The sequence below is a fragment of the Pyrgilauda ruficollis genome, unplaced genomic scaffold (assembly GCF_017590135.1).
Source record: "Pyrgilauda ruficollis isolate IOZ18807 unplaced genomic scaffold, ASM1759013v1 scaffold143, whole genome shotgun sequence".
Classification (NCBI taxonomy): domain Eukaryota; kingdom Metazoa; phylum Chordata; class Aves; order Passeriformes; family Passeridae; genus Pyrgilauda; species Pyrgilauda ruficollis.
In genome coordinates, this window is record NW_024512877.1 from 968,053 (window position 1) to 993,394 (window position 25,342).

Genomic DNA, 25,342 nt, shown 5'->3' on the forward strand with positions numbered 1-25,342 from the left:
AGAGCAGGGCTTCTTTTTGCATCCAAAGCTATTAAAGCTTCCTTGATAGAAATCACATTTATTTGAGCCGAAATGAATCCAAACCCAGCCATAACTTACCTTCAGAACAACAAAACAAAAGATATCACGGTAAGGAAGAGTCCTGCCAAAACCCAAAAAAAGGAGAAAGACCAATTGAGTCCCCAGTCCTGGAGAGTTTTAAAATAGGTGTGGATGTGACACTTGGGGACATGGGTCAGTGGTGGCCTTGGCAGTGCTGGGGTGGATTGGACCTGATGGTCCTGAAGGTCTTTTCCAAGTGAAACAATTCTGTGATTCTATAAATACACATGGAGGTGCCTCCATCTGCCTGAAATAAATCCTTCAATACTCAGCTGGATGGAAAATCTTACCCAAAACCTCACTTTTCGTGTGGTTTTACTTATTTCAGGCTCTTTTTTGAAGGTATAACCCCAATGCTGCAAATTTTGGTTTGAGTAAAGGAGGTTTTTTTCCTGATTTTGACAGTGGGTGAGTGCTGGTGGCATCTCAGAGGGAAAGGTATAACCCCAATGCTGCAAAGTTTAATTCGAGTAAAGGAGGTTTTTTCCTGATTTTGACAGTGGGTGAGTGCTGGTGGCATCTCAGAGGGCACAGGTGAAACATTTGTGACAACACAGGACTGTGTTTCTCATGGCTGGTGACTGAGGAAATTAAGGATAATTACTAAAGACTGCAGCAGTTTGTGGGATTCAGGGCTTATTTGGGGGGATTTTCCAGCAGCAAAGGGTCAGAAGAACCTCTTGGAGCTCCAAGAGCCTGTCATCTAGATCCCTTGCAAATGTGACTTCCCAACACTATGGCACACACAGCCATCATCATCTGTGCCCGTGGCAGGGAATTGGGATGATCTTTGAGGTCCCTTCCACCCCCAGCCAGTCTGGGATTCCACTAAACCATGTGCCAAGAAGGTAAAACCCCATGAAGAAACACAGGAAAATACACAAGAAGTGAGCTGGAGCTGGTTTAGCACTCCTGGCCAGATTGTCAGGAGGAAACAGGAAGAGTGTGGAGTAATGAATGTCCTGGAAAAGACGTGGTTTTCTTCTAATGAACTGGAGAGAAGGGATATTTCTGATTTAAGATCCTCATCATTAATGCTCTGCTTGCAATCACTGGATCTGCAAATAACTTTCTAAGGAGCTTCTTGATTGCTGATAGGGTTTAGATATTCCTGGGTATGATGAAAACAGAGTTCTGTGTAGCGTAAAAACAACAAAAAAAATCTGTTAAACTGCTGCTTATCCAACATTAACTACAGCAATTTTTAATTAACCTGATTTAGAAGCCAAATATATCACTGATGAAAATGAGAGGGTAGAACATCCAGTCATTTATTCCAGTACAGTGGCCACGATTGTTGAATTAGATTTATTCAAATGAACCTCAACATTTTGCCACACAAGTCAGTGGTGCCAGGGTTTGGGAGCAGTGGGATTTGGAGTGTGGGAGGGGGGACTGTTCTGTGGCTCTTTTGGTGCTCAAAAGAGGGGAGTACAGACCCATGCTGGCTTTTATTTAATAAAATAAAATATTTAAAAAGATGGGTGTAAATCCACTGCTAATTACCTCCTTGCAGCCTTTGCTGGCAGCCAACAGGCAGTATCAGTGGGGCTTGGCATGGAAACACTCTCCAAGGGCATTGCATTGGCTCTGCTCTGGGATGCTGGCCAAGGGGACACACAGATAAACCGGGTGGTGACGCTCAGCAGAGCCAAAATTGTCCACCAGCAGAGCAGGGTTAATGTGTCCTGTTCCCTGTGCCAGGGGGATTTACTCAGCAGCACCTAAGGAGGATGGAGTTATTCAGGTGTTGCTCTTTTCTGTAGGGAAAACCTGCAAAAAATTGAAGGAAAGGAAAAGCAAAATGGTGAGCAGTGACAGGACCCCAGGGAAGGGCTGGAGCTGTGCCAGGGCAGGGTTAGGTTGGATTTAGGGAAAGGTTCTTCCCCAGAGGGTGCTGGCACTGCCCAGGCTCCCCAGGGAATGGGCACGGCCCCACAGAGCTCCAGGAGTGTTTGCCAGGGATGCCCAGGGTGGGATTTGGGGTGTCTGTGCAGGGCCAGGTGTTGAGCTGGATGATCCTTGGGGTCCCTTCCAGCTCAGGACATCGTGTGGTTCTGTGGGAATGGAGCAGACCGAGGTGCAGAGGTTGTGTCTGTGCTCTCCACAGAGGACAGGAATTTCCAGTGAAGTAGGAGCTGGATGCTGGACACCTGCACTGAGTGGGTGCACACAGGATCTGGGGTGTGCCACGATTTCCTGTCCCCCACTTCCATCACACAGTTCCCCTGAACTCCCTCTGACCTCTCCCAGTGAGGCTGATGCAAGCTGAAGATGCTCTGCAGCCCTGCCCAAAGTGCCCATTAAACCTTGCATGGCTCCAAAGGGCCCTTCCAGGTGGCCTGGCAGGTAATCAGGGCCCTCCTGGGAACAGCACTTGTGCAGCCATGGGTGAATCCAAGGCTGGCATGTTTTCCTGCAGGATCCCTGCCTTCCCTTCAGCAAGAAACTCTGCTTAATGGGAGTGCTGAGCTCTCCAAAGTGCTGCCACACAGCCCAGGAAAACCTTTCCAGTATTGCTGTGCTGGTGGGGTTTTGTACATTAATTCCATGTTCAGAGTATGGATTTTCCCAGCAGTTTTCTCCAAAGCACAGTGAGCACACCTGCACTCTGCATTCTGATCCTTGTTTCCTACAGGAATAAGGATGAAATATTGATGATGTCACATGTGGAGCGCATTCGTGGTCCTTCCTGTCCCCACACAATCCACCTGTGTTTTCCCTCAGTGGCTTGTGTGCTCACACAGGTTGTTTATTGCTTTTCAGGGCTGCCATCCCTGCTTGATTGATAAAATCCTAACTGCTGTTTTCCTCTCCTTTCAGGTTATCCAACAGGCTATCCCACTGCTGCCCCAGCCTACAATCCCAACATGTATCCAACCAGCAGCCCCGGCTACGCCCCAGGTAAAAATCCTGAGAAAGCCTGAGAACATTCCCTGCTCATCCATTTCCAAGCACACACTGGAGATGAAAAATAATATCTCGCACTGCAATTCGACTTCTGGTTGCTTGAGATGTTTATTTTGAGTGGTTTTGCCTCAGAAGAGCTGCAGGGTTTTAGCACTTCCAAATGAAGCTGAGTTTTGAGCTCGGTGTGCAGCAGGAAGAGCTGCTTGCATAAGGAACACAAAGCTGGACTTTGTGCCAGTCTTGCTAAACCCTCTCTTCCCCTTAATTGCCAAGTTTTCAATCTCCCAGTTGTCATAAAATCAGTGGATCCCCAGGCTCAGATGCTTTCCAAGGCTGATGAAACAGGAATGAAGGGTTTGTTGCCAAAATCTTTTGGTTTTGTCTTCTCCACATCACAGTTTACACATATTCCATAAAACTGTTTATTGTGGATGTTTCTGGAAGGGATCTGTTGTGTTTTGTTTGGGTTTATGTGCTTTTAATAAGGTCTTTAGCTGCATTTCTTCCCATTAAAGCCTTAACATGGAACATGAAACAGTTTTTGTTCCCCTGGATTTGTGCTGGCCACCCTCCTTTCCCCTGAAGGATAAAACACTGGAGGAATTAAATGAAAACAACTCCATAGAATAAGAAAAAGCCCATAAATTTATTAGTAGCTTGTCCTGCCAGAGGCTGGCAATGTCCTCCCTGCTCAGCCAGGAATGTAAATACTGCAGCATTCTGGCATTTTGGCCTGGATATTATAAAATGTCACTTGTCCCCAGTTGTGCAGGCAGCAGCTCGTCCACTGAGTGGGCACATGGCCAAGGGAACACCCAAGTGAGAGGAAACCCCAAATCACTGAAGGACAGGGCTTTTTTGGGGGGGTCTGAATTCCTTCTTGTACATCTTAGACACCATTTAATAATTTCCATCTTGGAAATCTCCTGATGGCCAGAGAGCTGACAGGTCAATTTTTATGGAGAACAAAAGCCTTCCAGTGGTTAACACAGCTAAGCGCTAAACTAGCAAGGAAACTATGAAGATTAAAAATCAGAAATTGAAATAGGAATGAAAATGCTGAAACTTTTCATAGAGTTTCCCATAAATCATGAGGGCAAGTTGAAGAGACCTGGTTTAGGTAAAAGTGTCCCTGCCCAAGGCACAGGGTTGGAACTGGATTGTCCTTAAGGTCCCTTCCAACCCAAACCATTCAGTGGTTCTCTTCTAAACAATTTTTACAGCTCTTGAAATCAATACCATTTCATATCACAGAGGATATTAAACCATTTTAACCACTCTGGGAAGCAGGAGCAGGCTCTGCTGCTCAGGACCTCCCAGCACCACACTCAGTGGTCCCTTCTCAATGGAAAGCAGACTTCCAGGAGGAAAAATAATAAGTTACTTTGAGAGCTAACTGATGGAAAAGAAGTGCCATAAAATCTCCCAGCAGTGGGGACATGTGACAGAGTGACAGCATCCTCAGCTGTGTTAAATGGAATTGGGCTGAGCTAATTCTGTGGTTCAGTGGCTGAGCTAAAACCTTCATCAGTACAGAGAGTGTTTCCTCAAATTGAAGGAGCTGCTGTCACACAGGAGGCTGGAAAGAGAATGTGCTCCTGGTGTCCTTCAAACACACTGGGAGTCAGCTTGGGGGTTCAAATCCTGAACTTCTCAAACAGCAAACTAATTCTAATTATGTTTTTAAGGGATTTTAGACATTGAGTCTAAAAAAGAAAGAGATGCTGCATGTTCCCAGCAGAATAACTGCTCCTGAACATCCATGGACAAGGTCCTGTTCCAAAGCTCCCAGGCTGGGCAGGAGGTGGTTCCTGCTGGCAGAAATCCCTCCAGCTCACTAAAAAGCAGTCACAAACTCAGGGTTCATCTGATTCTCCAGATGGAGATTACCCAGGGAAAGGTGCCCCTCAATACTGCTTGGCACAGAGGCTGGAAAGGGTGGGAAGAGCTTGTGGTTTCTGAGTTCTTGCGAGGTACCTGCAAGCAAGGGCTCTTGAACAGAACCATTCTGTCCCAGCTTGATCACCATCTCTGCTCCACCCTGGTGCTCCTGCTCCCTCTCAGATGTTTCTTGCCTCAAACCTCATGAATTTTGGTGGATTCCATGCAAAGTCTTGGTGGGAGATCAACCCCTGAGTGAAGATAATTCCAGTTTTCAAATCCCACCTGCTTTTGTCCCTGATGTTCTCCAAACACTCCCTGATGCTTCAGCCATGCCTCATGCTCTTCTCTTGACCTCGTGGTTCCCAAAATCCTGGGATCTACATGGGAAATTAAATGATGTAGTGACCCAAGCTTTGCAAGAGCATCAGAAGGAAACAAGGAGAGGAACTTGGAGAAGTCTGGAGTGCCCTTGCTCCAGTCCTCCAGTGAGGAAAGGGAAATGGTGACTGGAGCCAGTCTTGATTTCTCCCTCTCCCAGTGCCAGGTTTTGAGTGGATATTTGCTGCTGTTCGAGCCCAAAAGGTGTTAGATTATTCCCCACATTGTTCCAAAGGAGCCCTACAAGCAAGGGCATGAGTTGGACTGGATGATCCTGGTTGATCCTTCCCAACTCAGGATGTTCTGTGATTCTATCAATTCCTTTCCATTCCACTTCAAGTTCCTGCCTTGTGTGATTTTTCCTGCTGCATTTTCCACAGTTTTTAGAGGGAGAGACACAAGGCAAAACACCAGCATTGCAAACTCACGCTTGCAATAAGCCTGATGTTCTTAAAAAATCCCTTTTAAGTATGCAGAAATGAGCATCTAAAATCACTCTGCTGCAGAGACACAATAAAAAAAAAATAAAATTATGTATGTCTTCATTAAGCCTGGTGCATGTTCCCTCGCAGGCATTCTGTCTTGCTCGTGGTTGTTTTGTTTTAACTTCCTTCATTAAAGCCTCCCTTTTTCTTTTCCTGAAAGTAGGACACGCACTTTGCTCGTGGAGCCTGGCTGAGGCTGGAGCTGTGTTTATTAATAATGCAGGGCAGAAGTGATGGCTTTGCAGCAGTGCCCTTACAGAGCAGGACTGAAACCAGCCTCAGAAATTAGGGATCTGTGTGGGAGTGTCGTGGGACAGGACGCAGGCTCCAATCCCCCATTCCTGCTTCTGGATGCTGCCTGGAGGAAATGCTGCTTTGCAGAAGGGAGTGGGAGCATCAGCAGTGCTCTGAGCCATCCTCTAGAGGTGCCCAGTGACTCTTTGGGGACACCAGTGGGTCCCTAAGGGGTACCTTGGGGTCTGGAGAGGTGAATATCCCGTGGTGCCTCACCAGGCTTTCCAAGGATGAATGTTCCCATCCTTTTGAGGAGCTCAGGCACAGGACTGCCTGGGGAATTGAGCTTATTGCAAACTTTGTTCAGGGCTGGAGGCTGTATCCATCACAAATGAGGGTGTTAGAGGGAAGCAAGATATCCTACAATGCTTTGAAAGGGTTTGTATTTTTGTCTTTTCCACTTAAAATATGTCCCGAACATTCTCACGTCATCTAAAGGTCCTGTCAGGAAAACAGAGCAGTCCCAGTGCTGCAGAGACCCACAGCCCACGTTGTTTGCTCAGTTCCCACTGGTTGATTTACCAGGGATTAAACTGATAATTAATAAAAACTCTTTATTTTATTTATATTTAGGTGAGAGGATAAACCAAATCCAGAAGACACTGGTTGGAGGCAGCCCTTAAATGATATTAGATAGTCATGGCTGGATTGTGATCCCTGTGAATTATTGCAAAGGACCAGGTGGTATTTATGTTCCTGGAAGCCTCCTTGGTCCACCTTTTGTGTAGTTTTAAGTGATGGATTCTCTGAGGATCCATGATTTAATAAAGAACATGCAGAGTTTTGACAGTTTCCCAGCCATCTCCAACCCAAATTGCCTTGATTTTGTGGCAGGTTTAATGTGGAGAGGGAAAACCACAGAGGAAGGATTCATGTAACATTGGAATGAATTGTCTCATCAGTCTCAGAAATTAAAACCTCTGTGAAATCCAGAGGCAAAAGTGAATCTGATTCTGAATAAAAGCATAATTGAGGGAGTGTTTCTGTGGCAGCACTGGGAGTTGCTCTCCAGTGTGATGTTCCTGAGTGCAGCCTAGCATGGAAAATAAAGCAAGGCAGCCTGGAAATCCTTAATAACTCCCAAACCTTTGGGAGAGGGCAGACACTTGGAGCAGAAAGTGATCAGTGACTGAGTGGAGGAGAAATTGGGTTTGAATCTCTGACTTCCCACAAAGCTCCTGGTTTTCTGTTGGAGGAGGGAGGAGCAGGGTTCCACATCTCCGGGTGGATCTCACACCCATGAGTATCTCCCACAGCTGCTGATGGCCAGCAAAGCAGCACTGCTGGGTGTTTCTGTGCTCCCCATTCCTGTCTGAGTCTGGGAGAGTCTCAGGAGGGCTTGGTGGACCAGCAGACCTGCAGCAGTGCTTCCCTGCACTCTCTGGGAGGTGGATTTCCATCCACTGCGATGTGTTGTGCTGCTGCAGGCTGTGACCCCACTGCCAATTCCTCCTCAGCCTCCCCACTCCAGAGGATTGATCCCAATAATTCCCAGCTTGCAGCCCTGTGACACTCCAGATTTACAGCTGTACCTTCAGAGAGGGTTAATTCAGAGTCTCAGCAGGTGTGGAGGGTGTGGAACATCCTTGCTCAGCCCTGGGACTCCAGGAATATCTCCAAGCCCTGACCGGGGAGTGAAGTCCCTTCCGTGGGGCTCAGCACCTCAGGGGTAGGAACCTGGAGGGAAGAGATTAACAAGGTGATTCCAAGGTGACATAAGTGTGGGAAGTTGCCTGTCACTGCTCTGTGTGACACCTCTTCTCTGTGTCCACTCCAGCCACACTTCTGATGAAGCAGGCCTGGCCCCAGACCTCCTCGTCCTGTGCCACCGAGGGCACCTTCCACCTCCCGGTGGACGCTGGCACCGAGAACAGAACCTACCAGGCTTCTTCTGCAGCATTCAGTAAATAAACTTTCCTTCTGGTGGGGGCTGCTGGGTTGGTTTGTGTCTGTTTGCCTCCCCTGCTGGGGACTGATTTGTGGGCAGGGTTATTTGGGATCACAGAATCAAAGACTGGTTTGTGTTGGGAGCGACTTAAACACCATCTTGCTCCAAGCCCTGTGGGCAACTTGCGCCTAGACCAGGTTGCTCCAAGCCCCATCCAGCCTGGCTTTGATGGATTAAAACCATGAAGGACCATGAAAGAAGAGCACTGACCCTCTTGCTGCTCCTGCAGAGGAGGAATTCCAGTGGAGAAGGTGAAACCTCTCTCTTAGCTGAGTGTTTGATCCCTGGGAGCAACCTGGGGTTGTTGACAGGTGTTTATCTCCAAAGGGACATTATTCCCCATTCCCTTAAAACTGAAAGAATTCCACAATAAAGCCTGATTTTCAAAGAACACTGTTGAAACTCCCACCTTGTAAGCCAGGCTGGCTGAGCAGGAGAAGGGGGAGGCGATGCCATTGAGGGATCACAGTCAAACAGGCTTTTCCAGTGCAGCCTTGTCATCTCATCCCTGAAGAGGATAAGTAGTGCCTCCAGGAGGGCTGATAAGCTCCCTGATAAACCTTGGGATGCTTTCCCTGGTATGTGGGATGTCCTCTGGCCCCTGCTTAATCTGGGGCATGAGTGGTGTGGGGTCAGAGTGTTCCTCACCTTACAGCTACTCCAGACTCCATTTTCTTACTAAATTCAATCAATTACATGACAAGGTGAGATGAAGAAATGTAATTTTTTTTTTTTTTAAGAAAAGAGTTATTAAAAATAAATATTTTAAAAGCCTTTGGGAGACTTTCTCTTGGGAAAAGGATGTCTCTACCATTCCTTGGGGTAGGGGCTGTACACCGGGCATGGTCCAGCCCTCGGAGCATCTCAGTGGCCTCCTCTGGGCTCTCTCCAGCAGCTCCATGTCCTTCTGCTGTGTCCCCAGGGCTGAAGGCAGCTCTGCAGGTGGGATTTCACCTGAGGGAGGCAGAGGGGCAGAATTGTGGACATCCTGTCAGTTCCATGCCCAGCTGAGGAATCCTGCTCGGGGTGAACCCTGGAAACAAGCGGGGACGGCAACACAAAATTCCCCACTGAGCTCTTTTCCCCCCCTAAGAAGCTTTTTATAGAAAAACATTTCTGTGCAATCCAGGGCACTTGTGAGCTGCAGGATCAATAAGGCTGAGATTTCTCGAGTGACATGAGGGATTTAATCAGCAATTTTAATAGAAGATGGAGCTTAAAGGCTCACTGCTGCTGCTGAACCACAAAGCGGCAGCAGCACGGGCCATGGCAGCCTAATCCTAATAAGGTGTTAGTCATAATTAGGTTTTAAAATTACCTGCCAGACAGAGAGGAGCCTCTATCATCTTGTGTCATTAAACCTTGTTTTCACTTTGTTTTACCTGCAGGTTGTTGTGTTTTTTCCCCAGTTTATAAACACGGCAGATTACATCTGCCTGGGTTATTATGTTTTAATACCTTTTTAATATAGGAGATAAACTGTCCGTGATTCATCAGTCAGGAAACACTGCAAGTCTTGGTATTCAAAGTGGTGAAACCACACAGGCTTGAGCAGGTCCACATCTCTAGACAGCCCTCAGAAATGAAGTGTGACACTGAGAACTGGCAGCCTCTGAGGTATTTGTTTGAAAAAACGAGTTCAGAATAGAGAAAAAAATCCATTCAATGTAAAGCAAGGAGGTTGGTTGGTCTGTGGCTGATCCTGGGTTCCTGGAGGAGTCCTAATGGAGGAGGCTGAACTTCTGCTCCGATCAATATTTCAAACCTTTTCCACTTCTCATTTGAAGATGGTTGCTCTCCTGCTAATGTGAGTGAGGAAAAGAGTCACAGCTATTCCCCTTGTTAATTAACACCTATTTTTCCAATCTGCAGTAATCAGGAGGGAGTTCTAAAAGCTCTGTGTGTTCTTCGCCCTGTTTCAGTGCCTGGAGGATGATGTGGGATATTAGACTTGAAATCTTGGCCTTCTCTAATTGCTGAGCACTGGTGGAGTAAATAAGTTAAATATATTTGAGCCAAATATATTTGAGTAAATAAGTTAAATATATTTGAGTGTTTTGGCTGGGCTGAGCCTTGCCTTCTCCTCTCCATCCCACGCAGTCTTCGGGGTCCATTTGCTCAGGGGATGGCTTCTCCCAGCCCTCCTGCCAGCCCTGAGCAGCCATTCCAGGCCCTGACTGGGACCCCTCTTGTGTCTGTGGCAGGGTACACCGCGGGGACTCCCTACAAGGTGCCACCGACCCAGAGTAACAACGCCCCTCCTCCCTACTCGCCGTCTCCGAACCCGTACCAAACCGCGATGTACCCCATCAGAAGTGCCTACCCACAGCAGAACCTGTACACCCAGGTAGGTGCCACCTCCTGTCCCCATCACAAGTGCCCACCCACAGCAGAACCTGTGCACCCAGGTAGGTGCCACCTCCTGTCCCCTCGGCCACGCCCCAACACACCTGAGTCCATTGCAGTACAACCCTGCACACTGGTTCTTCTCCAATCCCAGCCACAGAATGTGCCATTTGTCCTGTGAGCATTTGTAGCTCCTGAAAGAAAGAAGTGATGGAATAGTTGCCCTGCACCTCCTTCTCCCTTTAATCCAGACCTTCAGAGGTTCTCTAATGGGGCTTTCACTAATGCACAGTAAAATCTCCCTTTTGCTGATTCAAATCCTTGTTTTCTTTCCTCCCATGCCTGGTTTGCATGTCCTTACAATGCTGCTGCCTGTCCTGGGGACAGCAGTTCTCTCCCTTGTGCATCTCCTCATTTCAGGCTCTTCATTACTATGAGAAGCTTTTTCTTCCTTTTCTGTTGGCTCCTTCTCCCCTTGTTTCAAAACCCTGAGAGCCTTGGCAGCCTGGATTTTGGAGCCCTGTGTGAAACCCAAGAAGATGACACAATACTGGACCCAAGCACCTTGGGATCATCCAAGAACCATGGCTTGTCCTTTCCTCCCATCTCTTGTTCATTTTCTATGCCAGCAGTTGTTTGTGTCCAGTCCCTGTTTCATCCCACCAAAGGGAGGCAGCAGGGTTTGTCCTGGATGGATTGACTCCTTGACTGTTGGTTCCCTCCTCTTGCATTCCCCATATCCCCAGGTTCAGGTCTCTAGGTGATGCCTCAGGTTTTAGCTTTCATATTTTTCAGATTCTGTTCTGCCTAGGTGTGCAGTTCTGAGCTTCATGTTAAGTGTTGGTGAGCTCTTCACAGAGTAGGGAGACAAAACAATTCCTTCTCTAGCTGGGGACCAAGGATGATCCAAATTTCAGGCCTAAGAGCATAAATAATGGTGAAATTAAGAGAGAAGGAAAACAGGAAGAATGGGACTTCATAACCTAAAGCTGAGAGCATAAACAATGGTGAAATTAAGAGAGAAGGAAAACAGGAAGAATGGGACTTCATAACCTAAAGCTGTAATTGGACAATTAACTGCAATATGCAAATGGAGCAGACCTTATAAAAGTGAGACCCCGTGAGCACTCGTGCATTTTGTGACTATTTTGGTTCATCTTGGGTGTGTCCCTGCCTGGGCTCTTGTGCTGCCCAAGGTGGATCCATGGAGGAGATCCTTTTAATAAATCCCTGCTTTAATCTGTAACTCTGCCCAGCCTCTGCTCTAGCTCAGCCTTCAGAAGGCATCATGGGCACGGGAGCTCATCCATGGAAACACCAGCTCTTCGGCAGAGCTCGAGTCACAGAACCGAGAACTCCTTAGCTTGGGAAAGAACCTGGAATGATGGTGGCATTTGTTTTTTTTCCCCCTTCTCCAACAGGGAGCTTATTACACCCAGCCCGTGTACGCGGCCCAGCCTCACGTCATCCACCACACCACGGTGGTGCAGCCCAACAGCATCCCCTCGGCCATCTACCCGGCCCCGGTGGCCGCGCCCCGCACCAACGGCGTGGCCATGGGCATGGTGGCTGGCACCACCATGGCAATGTCAGCAGGTAAGGACACGGCCCTTCCCCTGCTCTGAGGCCTGGGCAAAAAAAAATTCCCCCTGCATCCCAGCCCTCGGTTCACCTGCTGGTTTTGTTTGATGGGCACTGCTCCTGTGCAGGCAGAAATGCAGTAATTTGCCCCAAATCTTGATCTGACTCATCGGAGGAGACCTTTGGTTTGGCTCACTCCTGCATCCTTAGATATATTATTCTGTATCCTTAAATATATTATTCTGTATCCTTAAATATATTATTCTGTATCCTTAAATATATTGTCCATTCCTCTGCCTGTTCCCTAAGTGAAGGAATAACCAGATTGGTCCGTCCTCAACTAGTTGTATTTCCCTCGAGCACTTTTTTTAAAGACACTTTTGGTCATGTTTTTTTGTCTGACAAAATGAATGTTAACCTTGTGTTATCTATCCCAGTTCCTCTACATTTTACATGCAGATTCTAACTGTAATTAATAGCACATTAAGTAAGATAGGGGCTGGTTTTATTTTTTCCAAAGCCTGTATTTTTCTCCTTAACAATTCTTGGGATTGTATATTGAATTATGCCAAGAAATGCATCATTCATCCTTTTGCATCTGCATTAGCTGTGAAATAGGAGTCTGTAATGAGACACAATCCCTATTCCAAGCAGAGATATTGCAGCCTGGATGTGACAAGAACCACTCTGAGAGATTTACTGTTGCTTATATTGAGAAGTGGATAAATGTAATTAATGCACGTGGGATGTGTTGGAATTTCATTAATAACATTTTCAGAGAGATACCCAGAAACTGAGAATTTGGTTTGAGCACCCAGTTGCTCCCAGAACAGAGTAGTCCAGGGCTGTGTCCTCCATCCCCGTGAAGGCACTGTGCAAGTTCTGATCTAAAACCTCTCTGTTGACCGGCTGCAGACTTAAAAAAAGGCTCATCTTAATTCTCCATGGAGGTCTGTTGGGTTTTTTTCCTCATCTCCCTTTGCATCCCTCATCCCTTCCGGTTTGTTTCAGATCTGTGCAGTGATTTGCTGTCCCAGTTTAGCACAGTGCTTTCAGCAGGTAGATGTCAGCAGGTTGTGGCCAGCTTTGCTTCCTGTCTTCAGGGACAAGGATCACTGGAAAAAACAAGGAAAACCCTTAAGGTTAAGGGCCAGAGGTAGCATGGAAAACCTGCTGGAGCTTCAGGGGCTCTAATTCTGTTTGTGGTGCTGCCTGATCCCAGTCATGTGGGTCCAACACTTTTGAATCAGGTCTGGCAGGCAGAAGAATTATCAGGGAGAAGGGAAAAAGGGGAAGAGGGAAAAGGAGGCAGCTGATGCTGTTCCTGCCCCACTGTACCCACAAATGGCAGTTCCTCTGCTCCGTGACAAGTGTCTCTGTGTCCCTGCAGGAACCTTGTTGACCACCCCCCAACACACCGCCATCGGAGCACATCCAGTGTCCGTGCCAACGTACAGGGCTCAAGGAACCCCCACCTACAGCTACGTACCTCCACACTGGTAAACCACTGGCCAATCCATGTGAGTGCTGCCTCTGGGCACCCTGTGCCACAGCCTCCCTGCCCTCACAGGGAGGAACTCCTTCCCGATGTCCCATCTAACCCTGCCCTGTGGCACTTTGAAACCATTCTAACTGCATTCCCTGACAAAGAGTCCCTCCCCATCTTTCTGTCACTGGAATATTTCCTTTTCCCTGCTGGGAGATCACGCTGTTCATTAGCACGGGGTTGCATGCGGCTGCCTGTGTGTTCCTGTCATGCCTGGGATCCCAGAAATCCCAGCTGCTTGTTCCTGCAGCCCTTGGCCCATCATGCCCAATTACCAGGACAGGCAGCTGATGGGAACACGATGCTGCCCAGGGAGATCCCATCCAGCCCCGGGGTTATCTAAAATCTCTCAGTGCCACACAAATTACACCGGGCTAATCCTGCCCCTCCCAAATTGGTGTGCAATTAGCAGGGAGCAGCTCATCTGCATATTTGTAATCCTCTGCGTTGGATACCACCGGCGAGCTGCTGCTTTCCCAGCTCCCTTGCCTGACAAATTGCCCACAGGGACTGTTAAATTCCATACGGATCAGCTCCACGTGGTGCAGAGGTGCAGAGAGGAGGAGAACATCCTTCTAACTCCCTGTTTTTAATGTATTTGCTCTCTTCCAGATCCGGAGTCAAACATTGTATGCAACTACACAAGTCTTACATCGGCGCTGCGGCCGCTGGGCTTCAGCGCCTCGTCTGTTTGCAAGAACAAAAGAAAAAAAAAAAAGTGCAAGGGTCACTTTATGCATTCTTTAGTGGTTTTTGTAAAAGCTGCTTTTTCTAATCTTCTGCCTCTTTTTTTCCCCCCTTCCTCCCCCTCCCACATGAATTGTGTAACACACATACTGACACTGAGCAATAGTCAAGTTCTCTCTTCGGTCCTATCATTTGAAAGCTCAGAATCTTCACTTTTCCAGCATTGCCCAGCTGAGTGGTGCAGAGATCCCCCCACTTCTTGTTCGTTTGGGTTCTTTTTGTTATTTTTCTGTTGTCGTTGTTGTTGACAAGAGCCTAGATTTTTTTTGGCTAGTAAGAGTGGTTGATGTTCAGGGTACTATGTGAAAAGCACAGCGCTGGTAGGCAGGCTTATTCCGATTTGGTTTGGGTATTTTTAGTTGAAGAATATAAATTATTCAATCTTTCATAACATATTACAAGAAAATTGGTGTCTTCCAGATAGCTGTCGTGATAGATTATAAATGCATTATCTGCAGTGGAATTCTGAACTCATCCCTTCTTTTTGTAGGAGTAAGAGAATATAAATATAATTAGCGACGTAACACACTTGTCTTAGGAAGCACGAGGACTGGTCACCAGCGGGTCTTTGGTCTGCTTTTTCCAACTGGGCACATGGATCATGGGTGATGGGAAGGGAGCAGCAGGAAGATGCATGCCCTGGCAGCATCTGGAACCCCTTGGGAAAACGGGATGCTCCCCCTCAGCCACGTCCTGGGGCAGTGTGAGGGAGAAGGCGGCTCCTTCCCTGTGTGGCTGCTGTTTGCAGGCAGAGATGTGCTGGGCAGCTGCTGAGGGAAACAAGGACACGTCCAAAGGTTGGGCTGGAGAGCTTCTCCAGGTCCAGGGGTTGATCTGGAGAGCTTCTCCAGGTCCAAGGGTTGATCTGGAGAGCTTCTCTCAGTTTAGGGTTTGGTCTGAGGAGCTCCTCCAGGTTCAGGGTTGGGTCTGAGGAGCTCCTCCAGATTCAGGGTTTGGTCTGAAGAGCTTCTCCAGAGTATGGTGGTGTGGGAAAGGAGGGCGTCTGGTTGATGGAGATGAGTCTTCAAGGCAGGGTGAAGGCAAGGTGGGTGGCTTCAGCTTGCACCCATGGTGTTGGCAGGGCTGAGACCAAACTGCGCTGCCTCCATGGCAGTTGAGGTGTCCCCCTCCCATTCTTTGGGTTCCAGCTCCAAGACTTCCAGGAGAAATGTTCATCCAAGCACAAATACCAGCACCATGGAGGAAGGCCGGGGAGAGGGATGATGTCTGGCTGCTCTGCTTGGAGAGGTGGGAGAGGAGGAAGAAATAGCAATAAACACGTCGCCTCCTTCACGGGAAGGCACCTGAGAAGAGGTGACAGCAGGGAAGGTGATCCACACTTGACATGGACCAGGATGGGGAACACTGGGCACGCAGAGGCTGTGGGCATCAGGGTAATTTTGGGGGGGTTTGGCTTACCCAGGGACATGGGGACAGGAAGCTGGTGACATCCCCCCTCGGGGTGTCCAAGTAGAGCAATAAGTTGTCTTGAGGGCAGCAGAGGCAGTTTGGATTTGCAGACAATGCTTGTGGCCAGTTTGTTTTTAAATCCTTGTCACTAAACCCAGCATAGAAACAAGGTTTTTGGGACTTCTTTGGGGTTTTTTTAAGACAAAAGCTTGGTTGGGTTTTGATTTTTGCCTCAAGTGTGCCATAAGTGTTCCGTGCTCTCGGTGGAGTCTCCCCACTTGGCTTCTGCTCCTGGAGCTCCTTCTCTGGAGCATGGGCCAGGTGGGGAGTAACAAGCCTAGGGATCCCAGGAGGACTTTCCCTCCCACTGGCTGGTCCCAGGAGGTTTGTCAGGTTGGGTGTTGGCACTTCTGTTTGGGGGTCATTTGGTTGATTCTGCTGGTTTTGAAGGAAATCTAGAGCAAAGCTCTGGTTGCCCTCCTCAGCCTCAAGAGGAACAAAGTGGGGGGAGATTTGCTGTGGGGGGATACCAGTGCTGTGGGGTGGGGAAGGGGCACCCTTGGGCTGCACTTTGGACTGGTATTGAGGGAAAGGAGAAGGAGAAAAGAGAAAAAGAGCAAATAGGCAGTGGGTTCCCCATTTGGCTTGGCAAAGCCAAGGATTAGTAAAGAGCAGCAGGACCTTGGGAAATAACACCAACACATCATCCTTGCACTGTTTGTAGCACATTGCAGTTAAACCTGGGCCAAAAAAATCCCCAGATCCTAAGAACTGAAGACTTCTGAGATCCCCTTTTTCCCCCTCTCATGCTGACTTTGTGTTAATGTCTGTCAGCATTGAGTCAGGCCTCCCAAAAGGCGCTCTGGTTTGTGGGGTCCAGTGAGCTTTGGGGTCCCTGTCCCAGCAGACACCATCCCACCACTGTCCCAGACACCCTGCACCACGTTAGGAACCACTCCTAAAATTCTGGCCCGTGTGTGGAAAGGAGATGTTGGGCTTTCTCCTGGAAGGAAAAGAAACATTAAAGGTGGGGGAGAAAGCCCCAGGAGTTGAGCGTGGTGGATCACCCAGTGATGAGCCCTGACACGGGGCAGTTGGGTTTTAATTCCTTTGCTTGGATCAAAAGCAGATCCAGAGCTCCTCATCCCATTATTCCCAGGCAGAAATACTCATTAACCAAAGTGTAGAGAGGTGAAATATTTGCCACCTGTTGGGCCAGAGGCTTTAGTGAGGACATTGGTAACCAGCCTTGAGCCACTGTGTGGAACCAGGGCCACCACACAGTGCCAGGCTTGGGTAGCTCCTTCCCAAGGAGGGGCTGTGGTGCTGGGGAGATGCTCCCTGCCCTTCCCTTGATCCCAAATCCTTCCCTTGGTCAAGTCATGGCTTAACTGAGAGTCCTGGGAAGGTCACAGTGGGGAACACTGATGGGGGCCACCAGCTTCTCAAATATTCATTCCAGCAAAGCTTTGCTGATGTTGGTTGAGGAAAAGGGTTTTCCACAGTGAAGGATCACACTGGGCAGCAGTGGGAAAGAGCAGGAGGGGTTAAACCATCCTTAGCAGCCACTGAAGTGTCTGAGATTAAAATTCCAGCTAAAGAGGAAGAAAAAATAACTCTGAACCATTAACCCATCCCAGGCCTTACCTTTACTTCAAAACACAAGCTGCGAGGTGAGATTTGGGGGGAAAATCGGATTTTAGTGGTGGTGGTGACCCCCAAAGCCCAGGAGCCCCTTGGAGCCTGAGGCCATCATGCCTCCAAGTGGCTGAACCCTCCGGGCAAGGATTTCCTACTGCATTTTATGAATAACAAATCACTCTGTTCAGCACCGTTGCAGTTTTGGGATGTAATTCCCAGGAAATGTTATTTAAGGGGTTTGTTTTAATGAGGGGTGTTCAGAGCATCAGGTTTTCCTCCAGCCACCAGCGTCCCACTGAATCTGGTCCTTCCCAGAGAGACCCCCCTGACTCTTTGCCATCCCCTCTGGGATCGTGGGGATGATGTGGTTCCCAGCTGGAGGGCAAGAAATGAGATCCTGGTTTTTTTAGCAGGATGGAAAAAAATAACACTTGAGGCTTTATTTTTGGTAAAATCCAACCAGCCAACAATAGCAATAAGAGCTGCTGGATACCCATAAATCCAGGTATTTTTGGTTTGGGTTTTTTTTCCTAATTGCCAATATTTTCAGGCCCTCCAGCTGTGGTGACCCTCTGCCCATCTTCCCTTGGCTTTGCTCCCAAGCCAGGATCAGCCCCCAAATATTTTCTCTGCTGTGTGTTAGCATTCCCTTAGGGGGAAAAAAAAGGAAAATAAAATCTGTGACGAGCTTGGGAGGGAGGAAATCCTTGGAAAAGGCATTTCTGTGGCATGTTGCACCATGGCACTTGGAGATTCTCTGGCAATCAGGCAGAAGAGCTTGTGGGAATGTTTGCAGGGCAGGAATAGCAAAATCTGGGGTTTGACAGGAGCGATTCCCGTTTGGAAGCGCTCGCTTGTGCTGCTTGTAGGGAATAATCTTGATGCAACATGGCCACCTGCAGCCTCCCTGCATCCTCCTGCAAGAGATGGAGCTGGGAGATGGAATTTTCCAGGGGGAAGAGGGGTTCAGGATCAGGGGAGGGATTTGTAGGGAAGCATGGCAAAGTGCAGGATCACACCCAAACCCTCCCATTCCCACAACACGGCCTCAACCCACACCAGGCTCCCACCCCTCTTTCCGTGTAATTAATTTTAAATTGATTTTGACCACCAGACCAGCTCGTTTTTAAGTATTATTGGACCTCTTAAATAAAAATAAATACCAAAAAAATTCCCTGAAAGAACAACAACAAAAAAAAAATTTCAACCCAAGAGTAACCACGTCTTCCAAGTCTACATCTCACAGGTGTGTAGGGAACATGGCCTTGGACTGATGCCCTGGAGAGCCCCACAGCCTCAGTTTGTCCATCTGAAGTGTAAATTTGGGGTTGTTTTCCCGTTTGTTTTCTGTTCTGGTTTTGGTTCTGAAGATCAGGTCGTGATCTCCCTGACAGATTTCAGCCAAGAGTTTGTAACTGTACGATATTTACTGTAAGATGTAGAACATTCGATAACTATTAAAATGTTTCCAAAAAAAATTAAATAAATAAATAAAAGAGCCCCAGAGGGTTTGGTGGTTGGTTTTTTGGCACGGTGATGTCGTGGGGAGGTGAATGGGGCCAGCCATAAACCCTTTTTTGGGGTGGTGGTTGAGGCTGATGGTCTCCAACCCAACCTTGGGTGGGTTATCCCAGTGATCCCAACACGGCCAAGCCAGCGTGACCCCATAGAAGCAATTCCTATGGAAAGTGAAATATGTCATCTGCATGGTGAGCATCAGCACCGTGTGCTCCTGAGCTGAGACTTTGGAGAGAGGATGGATGGATGGATGGATGGATGGATGGATGGATGCAGGAGACCAGCTTTGCCCAGAGCAATCCATGCCCCAGCTGGGCTGCTGGGAAGGGGGGAATCATTCTGTGATCCAGTGATTCACTATCCTGAGCGCTGGCACCAGGTGATGGAGGGAAATCAGGAGTTCGTGATGGTCCTGGAGAGTTCAACAGACCCAGAGGGTGACCATGAAATGGCATCCAGTGCCCCCTGTGCTTCCAGTGGAGCTGTGCTGTGGCATCGTGGTTCCCAGAGATGATGATTCCCGTGGCCACCACCACTGGCATCGCAGCTCCTGGAGTTCCAATCTATGAGGCCACCACGCCGTGGCCACCCTCAGGCCTCAGGGACAGAGAATCCTTCTCACCAGCCGAGCGAGACGCTGGATTTGCTGTGCTGCTCTTGGACACCTTGGTGGCGGGAGCAGAAGCTGAGCTGCCACCTCCAGCACTTCGCAGCTCCGAGCTGGACTGGCTTTCACAATGCCCAGTGTCCTCCACCCCCTCCACGGGGTCCTTGTGGGTGTCACTGACCCCGAGGCAGCCCCCAGGCCAGGTGCCTGCTGTGGAGGACAAGGGATGTGCCACAGGTGAGCCTGGATTGGCCCCTTGGCACCACCCAGGGTGGCAGGAGCCACTCGGTGTCACCCATCCCTGGCTGTCACTACCCAACCCGAACCTCCCCTGGCACAGTTTGTTGAGGCTGTTTCCCCTTGTCCTGTGCCTGTTCCCTGGGAGCAGAGCCACAAGGTCCCCCCTGAGCCTCCTTTTCTCCAGGCTGAGCCCCTCCCCAGCTCTCTCAGCCTCTCCTGGTGCTCCATTCCCTTCCCAGCTCCGTTCCCTGCCCTGGACACTCTCCAGCCCCTCCATGCTCACGTCGGGAGGGGCCCAGAGCTGGATGGTCACAGCAGCAGCGCTGCTGGAGGAGGGGACACGGGGACGTGAGCGAGGGCACGTGAGCCCCTGCAGCTGCCCATGAGTCACGGAGCAGCCCCTGGCCGTGCCACCCCGTGCCAGGCCCTGCCAGCACCCTGCAGCAGGGACACCCCCTCCCTCCTGCCTCACTGTCCCCGCACCGTGTCCCCACAGCCTTAATGCTCCACTTCCCAGCCTTCAGAACCCCTTTGTCCAGGAAGGACCCCAGGGCTCCCCACGACCCCCCCTCACCTCGTGGGGGCCCTTGGTGCTGTTCCATCCCGGGGTCACATCCCGCTGCCGCCGGGGAGGGGACCACGGAGGGGCTCCCCCCCTGCCTCGCTCCTCAGCTCAGGGATCCGGGACACCCGAAACCTGTTGGGGAGCAGCACGTCAGCCTGTCCCCACCCCTGCGGAGGGGACACACACCGGGGGCCGTCCCTGCCTACCTGCCGATGGAGAGGATGGTCACCTCGCTGGGAGGAGCTCCAGGTTTGGGGACTTTGGTGGCACCGAGCGACGGCAGCACCTCGGGCCACTTCTGGTCGCAGCGGGCACACGGGGCCGGTCCCTGCACCGTGTGCGGGTGCTGCTGGTGCTGGCAGGCTGGGGGAAACTGAGGCAGGAGGTGCAGCCTGGGGAGGGGGGAAACGGCATCAGCGTGGGGGTGGTCCCAGCACGGGGGGTCCTCAGGGGAGACTCTTACTTATTGAGGGGGGCACAGCTCGGTGGCACCAGCTGCTGCCTCTGGTGCTCCTTCAGCAGCTCCTCCAGCGCTGCTGCATTTTCTGCGTGTGGGAGGGCACCAAGGGGCTGGGGGTCAGGGGGCTCTGGCCCAGGTCACCCCCTCCTCCCCCTTCCCAGGGACCCCCTGACCTTTCTTCTCGGTGATCAGCCGCACCAGCACCCCGATGGTGTCCTCGTTGGCATCCTCCAGCTGGTAGATGGAGCTGGCACCTGGAAGCAGAGGTCAGGGAAAACTCGGTGATGGGGGATGAGGCACCCCAGGATGCCCTGGGACAAGGAGAACCAGCAACCATAGGAATGGGCTGAGCAAGACGAGAGGGATGTGGGATGAGAGGGATGTGGGATCACCGGGGCTCACCGGTGCCACCGGGCTGGGGCTCCTTGCTGGCTGTGCAGTGATAACCCTTCTTCTTCAGCAGGTTGCACACCAGGATTCCCAACAATCCCATGGCACAGAAGACCGGGACGATGGTCAGCACGGCCGCCTGCGCTGCTGCCGCCTCCTCCTCTTCCTCACCCAGCAGGGTCACGCGTGTCCCGTTGGTTCCCGGTGCCCGGCCCGGCATTTCGGGGCTGCGGGCTCGCCGCCGGCCTGCGGGGAGGACGGGATCACCCTCAGAGAGGAGCTTTGCTGGGATAAACCCCAGGCTTGGACCCCAGGCGAGCAGAAGCCGCTTGCGTCGCGAGCAGAGGTGTCCTCGGCTGCCAGGCCATCCCAAGGGGGACACTCCCCGCGGCGTCCCCGGGGTGACACCTGCGGCTGCAGCACCCACCTGCGCACCCCGGGGTGCTGCGGGGAGCAGCGGCGCAGGGCAGGCACCGGCCCCGGGGCTCCCTCTCCCCTCCGGGGCTGTGAAACCTGCGGGGCGGGAGGGCAGGGTCAGGACACGGCCCCCGGCCCGGGCGGGGCTGGGGCTCGGCTCCCCGGCCGGGCTCACCCCGGCAGGCACGCTCCGCAGCGGCTGTCGCTCGCCGCCGTCCCCGCTGCCACCAGCACCCTGTTCCCGGCCCGGCACGGCGTGTGAGCGGCGCAGGACGCGTCCCCCGGCGAGAAGGTGCCGGGGGGACAAGCTCGGCACGACCCGGCTGGATCCTGCGGGACGGGAAAGGGAGTGAGCCGTGCGCGGGTCCCGCAGCCGGGCTCGGCTTACCGCGCTGGGCTCGGCTTATCCCGCGGGGCTCGGCTTACCCCGCTGGGCTCGGCTTACCCCGCTGGGCTCGGCTCCGGGCGGGCATCCCGCTGTGCCCTGCTCCGGGGCGCTGCAGCTCCCGGCGCTCCGGGCAGCTCCGCTCAGCACCTGCGGGAGATCGGAGCGCTCAGCGCCGCTCCTGCCGGCAGCGCTGCGGCTCCGTGGCACGGTGGCACACGCCACCCTGTCGCTTGCCCCACGGCCAGCGGATGGCTTCCTCCAGCGGGGTGAGGGATATGAACTCACTGGATGCACCGGGACGGATGCAAAACCATCCCCGTGTCCTGTGTGGTGATGGGGTGGTGATGGAGCATCGGAGAAGCAATGGGATGGGATGGAATGGGATGGGATGGGAATGGGATGGGAATGGGATGGGGTGGAGCATCGGAGAAGCAAAGGGATGGGATGGAATGGGATGGGAATGGGATGGGAATGGGATGGACGAGGCCATACTCACCCCCAGGACGGTGACAAGCCACCAGTGCATCCCGCTCCTCTTCATCGCCCAGGGGGACCTGCCCAAGGGGGAGCACCGGGGTCATCATCCAGGGACAGTCCCACTGGAGAAGTAATTTGGGGACCCTTTTTCTCCCCTCTGGGATGCTGCCTAAATATCCCTACAGCAGCAGTCCTGAGCTATTCCCCAGAAAGTTATTTCGGAGATTTTATGGAATGCCCGGCATCACCCCTTCCCTTGGAGATCCCGGCTCCATCCCAAACTGGAGAGGGACCAACCTCAGCAGTGGAGTCACACCATTCATGCAAGGAGCAGATGATGCTAAACAAAGTTAAAGAAAGGTTTTTCCTGCTCCGGAGGAAATCCTTTTGCATCTGTCACAAGGAAATGAAGTCACTAAAAAACATTTTAAAAATATTTAAATAAAATCTCGAACAAAACAAGAGGTGTTTCCCAGAGTCTCATCCCCCCTCTTCAGGCTCAGCAATTGGTTGTTAAAATTAAAATCTATGCTGACAGCACAGGGGAAGGAAGGAAGGAAAAAATAAATAATAACCCAAACCCGGATCCAGCCTCCGCATGGAAATCCTGCTGCCTGCATGGAAACCCTGCCACCCGCATGGAAATTCCCCCCCGGTCGTCACGGTCCTGTGAGAGCCCTGGCAGAGCTTCATTACAGCCTGTGCCTGACGAGTTTCTCCTAATTAGTGGCCAGCACCACGCTGAGATGCGGCTAATTACACGTGAGGGGTCCTGGGGGTGAGCGGGGCCGAGCTGGGGGTTTATAGGATGTGGGTTGGGACACCCAAAACGAGCAGACCCCAAAACGAGCATCCTCTGTATTCCAGTCCCCTCCCAGTACAGAGCACTCCCCCAGGATGCCAGCACGGAGCCAGCCCCGCTCCTGAATCCCCCAGGGATTCGGGATGTGCCCCTCGAGCACAAAGGGATGCTGGTGCTCTGTGCAAGCTCTCCATCCTATAATCCAATAAAACTCGAGTTTTAACCTGACGTGGAGCATTTTAATTCCCTGGGGCTGTGCAATTTGAGCACTTTGGGGACACACTGAGACGCCTGGGGAGCAGCTCAGCTGGGGAAGAAACGGCCCCAGGAGGGGACAGGAAGGTCCCGCCGTGGCCGAGGGACCACGAGCATTCCAGATCAGGATAACTGGATCTAAACACCACCAGGAGCAGGGGTAAAGCTGATTGGAGGCCAAGCTTAATCCCGGGATTAAGGGCATCCCTCAGATGAACAAAAAGCGGCCGTAGGGCCGCAGGAGGTCAGGGAGCAGGGGGTGCCAGCTCCTGGCTGCCACTGGAGCTTTGCCCAGGACTCAGCACCCACTTTTGGGGGCAGCTTGGGGCCATCCCAAGTGGGGATGGGGTACACAGGCACAGACCCCCGGCTGGTGACGCTGGGAAGCCCAGCTGCCCTGACACACTCCCCAAACCCACAGAATTTGCCCCTCCAAGAAGCAGAGGGAACCAAAAATAACCCTGCCAGCGCCAGACCCGGCTCTTTTTGGGGACTCTCCAAGCTCCGAGCCCCACCTGACCGGCGCATCAATGCCAACACGCCAGAAGAGGCGACTCGGTTTTGGAAACGTCCTGAAATCCCTCCGGATCACATGAGCCGTTTATTCCCAGCCCCCCTTAATAGAATGTGTAACCCAAAACTGCCCGCCGGGATTCCAGCCGGGGCTTCCCCTCCCCGTGGGGGAGCAGGGTTTCAGCCGCCGGCTCCTGCAGACAAACGCAGGGAAAAAGGAGCAACTGTTCGGAAAAACTTCGGGGAACAGCTGCGGAGACAGCCCCGGACAAGGAGGGGATTGTCCGGCAGATGGAGCGAAACTCTGCATTACGGCCCCCCCGGCTCCCAGGGGAGCTGTGGGAACGACCGAGCCGCCACGAAATTCCAGCGTTAAAGTCAAACCAGCCCCGGGGAAGCGCTGGGGAGGCGCGCAGCCCCGGCAGAGCCACGTCCCGGCCCCGCGCCGCAGCATCCCGCAGCATCCCGCAGCATCCCCGGCCCCTGGCTCCGAGCCATGGGATTTTCCAGCTCCGGCAAAAAATAAAATAGAGACCTGGCACGGCTGCCGCGTCTTTTCCCAGGCAGCTGCTGCTGAGTATTCCTTAACCTACTTTTTCTCCTCTCCACCCCTTATTTTAGCCTACTTTGGCGCTGCAGCAGCCGCAGCCTCCCGGCCCCGCGGGGCGCACCCCACTCCCGGCGGGAGTGCTTTAGGGACAAAAGAGCCGAGACAAAGCCAGCAAAGCGGGGGGTCGAGCACCCCAAAAAGCACCAGAGGCCCCCTCCTCGCCCATCCCAGAGCTGCAGAAACCCCGAGCCCAGAGCCCCGCACGGGGGAACGGCCTTTAAGGGGGAATGCCCCGGGCAGAGGGGGTGTCGAGGGGGTGTCCCGGGGGTGTCCCCTACCTGTCCCTGCCGCGGAGCCCCCGGGCTCCCCCCGGGGCGGCCCCGTCGCTCCCGCCTCCTCCTTATGAATGAACCCGCGGGCCTGAGGCCCCGCAGGCCCCGCCCCGTTCCGTGACGTCACGGCAGGAGCCCACGCCCTCTCGTGCGCCACCTGCCGGCCGCGGCGGGGACTGCGGGAATTGCCGATCCCGGCCCGGGGCGGGATTTGGGATGGGCTTTATCCCGGCCGCGGGGAAAACGGGAACAACCAGAACGGGGCGGGTGCCACCTGCCCAGCAGGAATTTAAATTAGCAAGAAAAAGGTTTTTTTTTTGTTTTCTTCCCCGTGTGGGCTCGCAGGGGGCATCTGTAAGTGCTGTACCCCGCTTTCCTACAGCACACCATGCCTTGTCTTTCCCTAGGGGACAGCTTTCCCACACTGGGGACACCCGGCTGCCGTTCCTTCTATTCCCCTCGGTTTTCCCCAGGACCTCCTGTGTCCCCTGTTCGGCTGCTTGTCCACCCGGAGAGTGTCCCGATGCTCTGTGGCACAAGGGAGCGATATCCTGAT

At 51.9% G+C, this 25,342-nt stretch overlaps 2 protein-coding genes across 7 annotated transcripts in view; one reads left to right on the forward strand and one right to left on the reverse strand.

The window, feature by feature from the left end:
- Window positions 1-18,776, forward strand: part of FAM168A (family with sequence similarity 168 member A) — a 128,438-nt gene extending 109,662 nt beyond the window's left edge. For 2 of the 4 annotated variants that reach the window (XM_041460428.1, XM_041460427.1), the window contains exons 4-9: window positions 2,926-3,006; window positions 7,831-7,956; window positions 10,206-10,348; window positions 11,769-11,943; window positions 13,319-13,448; window positions 14,087-18,776. In XM_041460428.1, the coding sequence (XP_041316362.1) occupies window positions 2,926-3,006; window positions 7,831-7,956; window positions 10,206-10,348; window positions 11,769-11,943; window positions 13,319-13,431 (638 nt within the window). In that variant the 3' untranslated portion in view covers window positions 13,432-13,448; window positions 14,087-18,776. The remainder of the gene's footprint in view (window positions 1-2,925; window positions 3,007-7,830; window positions 7,957-10,205; window positions 10,349-11,768; window positions 11,944-13,318; window positions 13,449-14,086) is intronic. The other 2 variants (XR_005954592.1, XM_041460429.1) reach the window with 2 other exon arrangements.
- RELT (RELT TNF receptor) lies at window positions 18,397-24,885 on the reverse strand. Of its 3 annotated transcripts, XM_041460424.1 has the most exons (12): window positions 24,793-24,834; window positions 22,632-22,749; window positions 22,354-22,411; window positions 21,915-22,004; window positions 21,645-21,799; window positions 21,480-21,565; window positions 21,065-21,298; window positions 20,836-20,916; window positions 20,666-20,747; window positions 20,409-20,594; window positions 20,212-20,334; window positions 18,397-19,607 (listed from the first exon to the last, which is right to left on the reverse strand). In XM_041460424.1, the coding sequence occupies exons 2-11, from the start codon at window positions 22,655-22,657 to the stop codon at window positions 20,247-20,249; spliced, it is 1,086 nt and encodes a 361-aa protein (XP_041316358.1). In that variant the 5' UTR covers window positions 22,658-22,749; window positions 24,793-24,834; the 3' UTR covers window positions 18,397-19,607; window positions 20,212-20,246. The 3 variants fall into 3 exon arrangements, with proteins under 3 accessions (XP_041316358.1, XP_041316359.1, XP_041316360.1); XM_041460425.1 differs by lacking the exon at window positions 22,632-22,749 and having other exon boundaries at window positions 24,793-24,885; XM_041460426.1 differs by lacking the exons at window positions 22,632-22,749; window positions 24,793-24,834 and adding an exon at window positions 22,910-24,636.
- Between the last annotated feature and the right edge of the window lie 457 nt (window positions 24,886-25,342).

Coding starts and splice junctions, on each gene's coding strand:
- RELT (XM_041460426.1), bottom strand. CDS start 23,187: ATGCTCGTTTTGGGGTCTGCTCGTTTTGGGTGTCCCAACCCACATCCT. Junction 21,566..21,644: donor TGCGGAGCGTGCCTGCCGGG/GTGAGCCCGGCC, acceptor CCCGCCCCGCAG/GTTTCACAGCCCCGGAGGGG. Junction 20,335..20,408: donor ACCATCCTCTCCATCGGCAG/GTAGGCAGGGAC, acceptor GCTCCCCAACAG/GTTTCGGGTGTCCCGGATCC.